This window comes from Cyprinus carpio, unplaced genomic scaffold (assembly GCF_018340385.1).
Source record: "Cyprinus carpio isolate SPL01 unplaced genomic scaffold, ASM1834038v1 S000006646, whole genome shotgun sequence".
Lineage (NCBI taxonomy): Eukaryota > Metazoa > Chordata > Actinopteri > Cypriniformes > Cyprinidae > Cyprinus > Cyprinus carpio.
The window spans coordinates 1,059,424-1,067,038 of record NW_024879272.1 but is presented as its reverse complement, the minus strand read 5'-3'; the positions used below and the strand labels follow the sequence as shown (position 1 = coordinate 1,067,038).

The 7,615-nt window shown below is 36.3% G+C and overlaps 2 gene segments (V, D, J or C); both read right to left on the bottom strand.

Moving 5' to 3' along the window:
* Positions 1-1,470: 1,470 nt before the first annotated feature.
* On the bottom strand, positions 1,471-2,122 carry LOC122144332. The segment is given in 2 exon segments: positions 1,471-1,867; positions 1,993-2,122. Coding segments are annotated over 2 exon segments (384 nt in total).
* Positions 2,123-5,888: 3,766 nt separating this feature from the next.
* Positions 5,889-7,008, bottom strand: LOC109057225. The segment is given in 2 exon segments: positions 5,889-6,742; positions 6,846-7,008. Coding segments are annotated over 2 exon segments (366 nt in total).
* Positions 7,009-7,615: the final 607 nt, after the last annotated feature.

Genomic DNA, 7,615 nt, shown 5'->3' with positions numbered 1-7,615 from the left:
AAATTTGCTTTCATCCGAAAAAAGTACTTTTGGACCACTGAGCAACAGTCCAGTGCTGCTTCTCTGTAGCCCAGGTCAGGCGCTTCTGCCGCTGTTTCTGGTTCAAAAGCACACGCCTGTGCACGGTGGCTCTGGATGTTTCTACTCCAGACTCAGTCCACTGCTTCCGCAGGTCCCCCAAGGTCTGGAATCGGTCCTTCTCCATAATCTTCCTTAGGGTCCGGTCACCTCTTCTCGTTGTGCAGCGTTTTTTGCCACACTTTTTCCTTCCCACAGACTTCCCACTGAGGTGCCTTGATACAGCACTCTGGGAACAGCCTATTCGTTCAGAAATTTCTTTCTGTGTCTTACCCTCTCGCTTGAGGGTGTCAATGATGGCCTTCTGGACAGCAGTCAGGTCGGCAGTCTTACCCATGATTGCGGTTTTGAGTAATGAACCAGGCTGGGAGTTTTTAAAAGCCTCAGGAATCTTTTGCAGGGTGTTTAGAGTTAATTAGTTGATTCAGATGATTAGGTTAATAGCTCGTTTAGAGAACCTTTTCATGATATGCTAATTTTTTGAGATAGGAATTTTGGGTTTTCATGAGCTCTATGCCATAATCATCAGTATTAAAACAATAAAAGAGCTGAAATATTTCAGTTGGTGTGCAATGAATCTAAAATATATGAAAGTTTAATTTTTATCATTACATTATGGAAAATAATGAACTTTTTCACAATATGCTAATTTTTTGAGAAGGACCTGTACACTTAACTTCACAGTCCAGTACATATGATAATTTTTTGAGATTGCCCCATGGATTGCAGACACATAGGACATAAAATTAATATATAGAGCTAATAACACAGACACACAAGGAAAAAATATATATATATATATATATATATATATATATATATATATATATATATATATATATATATATATTAATAAACATTTTAAGTTTATACAAGAATGCACTTATAGCATATATCACATAGCTATAGTATACTTCAATAGTAGTGAATTAATATGCTTCATAAAGTATATTAAAATGTTAAAAAAAATGTCTTACTTTTGAAAAGCAAACTGAAGCACGTTAATTGCATAAATTTTTAAAATAAATTGCAGCAGGCCTTCACATGGTTATAAAAAACTGATTCTTTAAACCCACTAAAAGATGAGGTATTTAGCTATTTTCTTACACAAAGTAAACATAAAATATAATTTAAGTAAGAGTAAAATAAGTGTTTTATGTAAATAGACTTTGCTTAAAGTATGCTTATCTTAAGCATATTTCTTAAAAGACAGCAGAAGTGACTGAATGCAGTCTGTTCAGTTTGATTGACAGCAATCATATATTACACCTAAAACATGATGATCATATTAAAACACAGACTTGTTTTCTTCAGGAATATAATATTTCTGTTCTAATGATATTGTGTTATTAGTGTTGTGTGTGATTGTGTTGTAGAGCAGCTGCAGTGTCTCTCAGCTGTATCAGTGCAGTCACTGTGACTCTGACTGACGGAGGTTTTTGTACGACTCTTTATCACTGTGTGAACACCCAGCTACTACTGATATAGTGTGCAGTCTGACAGTAATAATCTCCTGTATCTTCAGTCTGGACTCCACTGATGGTGAGAGAGAAATCACTGCCAGATCCACTGCCACTGAATCTAGATGGAGTTCCAGTGTAATGGCTTGTTGCACGATATATGAGGAGTTTAGGAGCTTCTCCAGGTTTCTGTAAGTACCAGGACAGACATGGTGTTGGGCTGCAGCCTGTTAAAGGAGTGCTGGCGGTGCATCTCATCACTACAGTCTTTCCTAGTTCAGTTGTTTGAACTGCAGGAGTTTGAGTAACTGTGATCTGTCCGCTGGAGCCTGAAAGAGAAATTTATAGGATTCATGTATGTATAGCAAGGCAAATACAAACAGTTTGTTCCATATTATAATATATAGTATATGTAAGCCAACTTCATTACAATCCAATTAATTTATCCAAATACCCTTTATACAGCAGAGCAATGTCCAGATGAGGATGATGATGTTGTTCATTGTTGTTGTTGTGTCTTGTGTGATGATGAAGATTGTGTTCTGTTCTGCTCTCAGTCATGGAGTGTTAAACTCACAGCACTATAAACACTCTCAGAGCACTGAAGCATGTGCTGACGATGCAAAGAAGTGGGCAGGATTTACAACAGCTTGAGCTGATAACAAACTCATAAACACTGTTATATAACCAAAAACTTTACATTCTCACAAGTATAATAGTTTAGAAACAAATTTTGAATCATTGTGTGATAACTAAATGGTTTAAATGTTTAATCTTTAAAAGAACACCAAGTCATTTTTGTGGATATTTCACTGATTCTTATTACAGTTTATACTGACACTATCAGCATGAATGCAGGATCTCACAGAAGTCTCACTAAAAAGATCCTCTTCACAGGTGTATCTCCCCCCCGAGTTATTCTGCAGCCAGCAGTGTCTGATAAAAGGGGATTTACTGAGATAAATGTAAGTAATATTCAGCTGGTCAAACACCAAAACATGATCATGACATAGAGGTATAGAAATATACTAGACATGAGAGCGACACCAACAGACAGATTTACATGTAGATCTGCAGATGACAAACATGATTCATAACTATTTAACATCTTAAGCGCAAGTCACTAAACATCTGTTTTATTCGTACATTTGGTTGTGTGCAGTAATAAGTTTTGCCAGCTTCATCTGTCAAAGAACTTTAGAAGGGGACTCCAGAGGAGGACGACTTATCAGTTAATTTCTTAAGTGTTTAAATGATTGAAGCAGTGAGTGATACATATTTTAGTTCTGTCCTTCCAGTTAAATATAATTCCTCTTTGGTAACACTTTTTAATAACTTTCATTAATAAATCGTTAACAGACATTATATAATGTTTAACAGATCATTAGTTATTATATATTTACATAGCTAGAAATATGAGATAAAATGCTTGTTAATTTTTACTAATGCACTTATTAAACATTATCTAATGATTAACAGACCATTATTTCATACAAGTTAATATGCTTATGCAGTGGACAGCACATTCAGGGCCCAGTTTATGGTGGGGCCCCTCTCTGACCACTCTAGTTGACAAAGGTTTGCTACATTTTGATTAGGTCTTGGTAGACGAACATAAGCAAACTGTCCAACGCCGTCAGATAAAGATGCCAGGACAACAGCCAGACACCTCTTAGAGGCCAAGAAGAAGACCTTTGGTACAAAGCCCGGGAAGGACAGGACTTCCCGTTGGTCAAAATGCAGTTTCTGCCCTTCACCCACCAACAGACTGATTCCTCAGGTTTTGGCCTGTGACCACCATAAAAATTCCTTTGGACCTCAGGATGCAGCAGCAGTGGGTGAAACAAAGAGAGATCACAGAGTTCCATCCAAATCCATTTATAACAATGTTCTCAAACCTTAAACTGATGCAAACTACAACACACACATCTTATACTTATTCAGAGAAATAAGTATTCTCAGTGACAGCGATGCATAGTGCAACATCTTACACATCTCAGCTGTTAATGGATGAATGAATGCATGCATGACAGTTCAATCTTTTCCTATCATGTTTGTCTGAGTCCTGTCAAGGTAAAGACACTAACAGAGCAAGTTCTGAGTCTCCGGCCTGCATGGGTGAGACGATAGCAGATCAACCTCGGTTCTGAGTCTCCGTCATATGAAGGTGAGACTGCAACAGATCACCAACATTCTGAGCCTTGGGCCCGTGAGGGAAGAGGCAATAACAGATGCCAAGGCCTAAGTCTCCAGCTTTGAGGCAGCAACAGATACAACCATGTTCTGAGCCTCCAGCCTGTGAGGAAAGAGACAATCTACGTTTAGACTTCATTTAGAGTCTTCGTCCAGCGAGACAACAACAGATGCATGACGTCCTGAGTCTCCAGCCTAGAGAGACAAAGCAGATCGACCAAGTTCTGAGTCTCTAGCCCAGAGAGGCAGAAGACACACAGACATCTGCAACAAGGTTCAGCTCCGGCGAGCAAACCTTTACTCCAAGGTACCTTTGCTTGCATGTTCCAGGCTAAGGACCTTCTACACCTACTCCAGGGCCACATCTGCATGTTCCAGATTTTAGGACCCTTTGTTGCTCCAGGAGATCAGCATCCTACAGCGCTTCATGTTCAAGGCTGTTGAAACAGATTCCTGCTCCTTTCCCCACAGCAAAACCAGTGGAGGAAGTCACCGCTACCGGACTGCTCACTCGTCCACAGAGAACGTAAATATCACTTATCCAAACCTCTTCCAGAGACCTTGGCATTGTTAGATATTATCAGTATATGATTTTTCTAATTTACATTAGATATTATATATCTGATTGCAGTTTATAGCAAATCTTTCATGTATTTGTTTGATGCATAATAAGGTTCTTCACCTTTTTTTTTTGAAGAACGTCCAGATAACGTAGCTCTGAAATTGCAACACCCAACATTATCACTTGCATTTTATGCATCTTATGCACTTTATTCCCATTTCATTTATGGTATTAATTTAGTAGTTGTTGATTACTCTTGTCTATCTTTTGTTAAATATTTTATTCTGTTAAATCTATTTTATTACACTTGTGTCTTCCTTGTGTTGATGATACAGAAGAGGTTCTACAAGTTAGAGATCCCACCAATCTTTCTTATGTGATGTACTCATAACCACACCTTAAGTGACACGTGATCCAAACATCATAACGTCATTGGTGGCGCGAGTACACATCGCTACACTATTTTGCCTCCTTGGCGAAAGCAAATATCACTACACTTACAAATGTCATTAAACGTTCAATTCATGTGATCAATCACTTCTTAAAACATCTTCAAATGATTTTAACAGATGTTATGCAATGATTTAAAGCGTTTATGAAGGTGCAACACTTGAGGTGTAATGTGGGTAAGGTTAGGGACAGGTTTGGTGGTATGGGTAGGTTTAAGGGTTGGTTAAGGAAGTGTACAGGAGTCAGTTTGATTACTAAGGGAACACGGTTCAATCTGTTTATATTACATTGTTTTGGAAAATGAACATGTATTTTCTTGAAAAATAGATTTGTTTTCTCCTGTTGATGTATGATTCAAGGAATATTCTGTTTAACGATTCACAATAGTATACTAATACAAGTGTTGAGGTGATAAAAACATGTTTTGCAAATGATGAATAGTCTCAACTTTAGATTGGGTACTGCAAAATCTTGAACAAATGATTAATAAATCATTTGTAAAGATGTGATAATAGGGTGAATTCTGCTCATTAAGAACACTTTTTGTCACAAAAATGACTGCTCATGAAGGTACTAATGATTAGTACATGTTTATAAACATTTACAAATGATGAATAGTCTCAACTTATTGGGTACTGCAAAAAACATTAACAAATAATTAATAAATTATGTAAGATGTGCAAATAGGAAGTGTACACAACAAGCCAAGATCAAATATATGACCTTAACAGACTGTGATTATGAGTTAATGTATATATTAACATGAACAATTTGTGAAGTGCTTAAAATGAATAATTAAGCTATACTTTCACACCATTGGTAAATGTAGAAAAGAGCATTAGCTTATATGTGAACTGAAGTTTAATTACATTTGTAAGCATTTAAAAGTACATTAACAATATATATATATTTATAAATGCGTGATCATATGAATTGAAAGTTTGATGACATTTGTAAGCATTTCAATTTACATTAATGATCTGTTAATCATTTGGTAATGTTTAATAAGATAATTAGTTCACATTAACAAGCACATTGACTCATATCTTTATATGTGAATATATATTAAGTAATGATTAGCTAAACATTATATAATGTTTGTTAATTATATATTAATGAAAGCTATTATAAAGTGTTACCACGGTAATTAAACACACACACGCACACACACACACACAAAGGTTTAGTTTTCATTCTATTTTTTAAATTCTTTAAATGTTTTGGGTTGATTCTGGGGTGGACATTTTGGTTTTAACTCTTCAAGTCCCTCAACAACATTTCAACTGAACTGAGATCTGGACTCTGACGGTCATTAAAACCCTCATTTCATTCTTCTCAGTCATTCCTCTTGAATGATAAATGTCATTATCCTGTTGAAATTTCCATTTAAGTTTCAGAAAACTGCTCAACCTTTGACTTTTCTGTCCAGAGCACATTGTTCCAGACATTTAGTCCTCATGCAGATCAGACTAGAGCAGATGAATCTGATATTCAAATCTTAATGTAGGTAAATAAATAAATACTGTTCATTTTAATGTCTGTATGTCATAATCTCTGGAAAATTTGTTACTTGAAGTCATTGTGTTGTTTGTGATCCTCTCATCAGCAGCTGCAGTGTCTCTCAGCTGTATCAGTGCAGTCACTGTGACTCTGACTGACGGAGGTTTTTGTACGACTCTTTATCACTGTGTGAACGCTGGATCATTGTGGTAACTCAGACAGTAATAATCTCCTGTATCTTCAGTCTGGACTCCACTGATGGTGAGAGTGAAATCACTGTTAGATCCACTGCCACTGAATCTAGATGGAGTTCCAGTGTAACGTCTTGATGTCACATATATGAGGAGTTTAGGAGTTTCTCCAGGTTTCTGTAAGTACCAGTGTAACTCATCACCACCATACACTCTACTGCTGGTTTTACAGTTTATTCTGACTTCTTGTCCTTGAGCTGCTGTTATTAATGATGGACTCTGAGTTACAGTGTACTGTCCTCTACACTCTGAAAGAAAGAACAACAATGAAAATTAATGAAAAACTGAAAATGTTTAATATTTTACACGTAAAAGTATGTATAATCTTTGTTAAAATTGTACTACACAAACCTTGAGCAAACAGTGTGAGAGTCCAGATGAGGATGATGATGTTGTTCATTGTTGTTGTTGTGTCTTGTGTGATGATGAAGATTGTGTTCTGTTCTGCTCTCAGTCATGAAGTGTTAAACTCACAGCACTATAAACACTCTCAGAGCACCAGGGGTGTGTCTACGTCGTGGGCAGGGGTGGCACCGGCACCCCTTGAAATCCCCCCCCCCCCCAGATATCTTGTGATAGGCTTGTTTTTAGTAAATGTTTAACTGCATCTGTCAGTGGCGGATCCTGGCATGTGTAGGCAGCTGCCTAGGGATGCTTTTTTTTCTCTTCTTTACACTTAATTTTAGGCTGTTTCTATAGCGTGATTTTAATGACAAATGTCGAGAATGCATGATGTTATGTGATCTTTACATTTACAATATTATATGAAATCACCTATTACAGTCAGCCACTGAATACTATGGGCCTAAAAAAAGTGCGTAATTTTCTTTCAGGTATACCTTTTTTAATATATAGATGTAATATTTTCTTCATTCTATTTATTTTTATTTATTTTCATTTAGCTAACACACCTCTTAGAATGAAAATACCTGCATGATCAATAATAAGTAAACAACAAACAAACAAACATCATTGGTGTAGCCTACAAATAAAAATTGCTGTATATAAAAAGCATATATTTTTAAAAGAATATCATTAATTTCATGAATATCAAGGACTTTCTCAGGGTTAATCCATTTGACCTGAACAATATGTGCCTATTCATAAAATAAGTGATATTT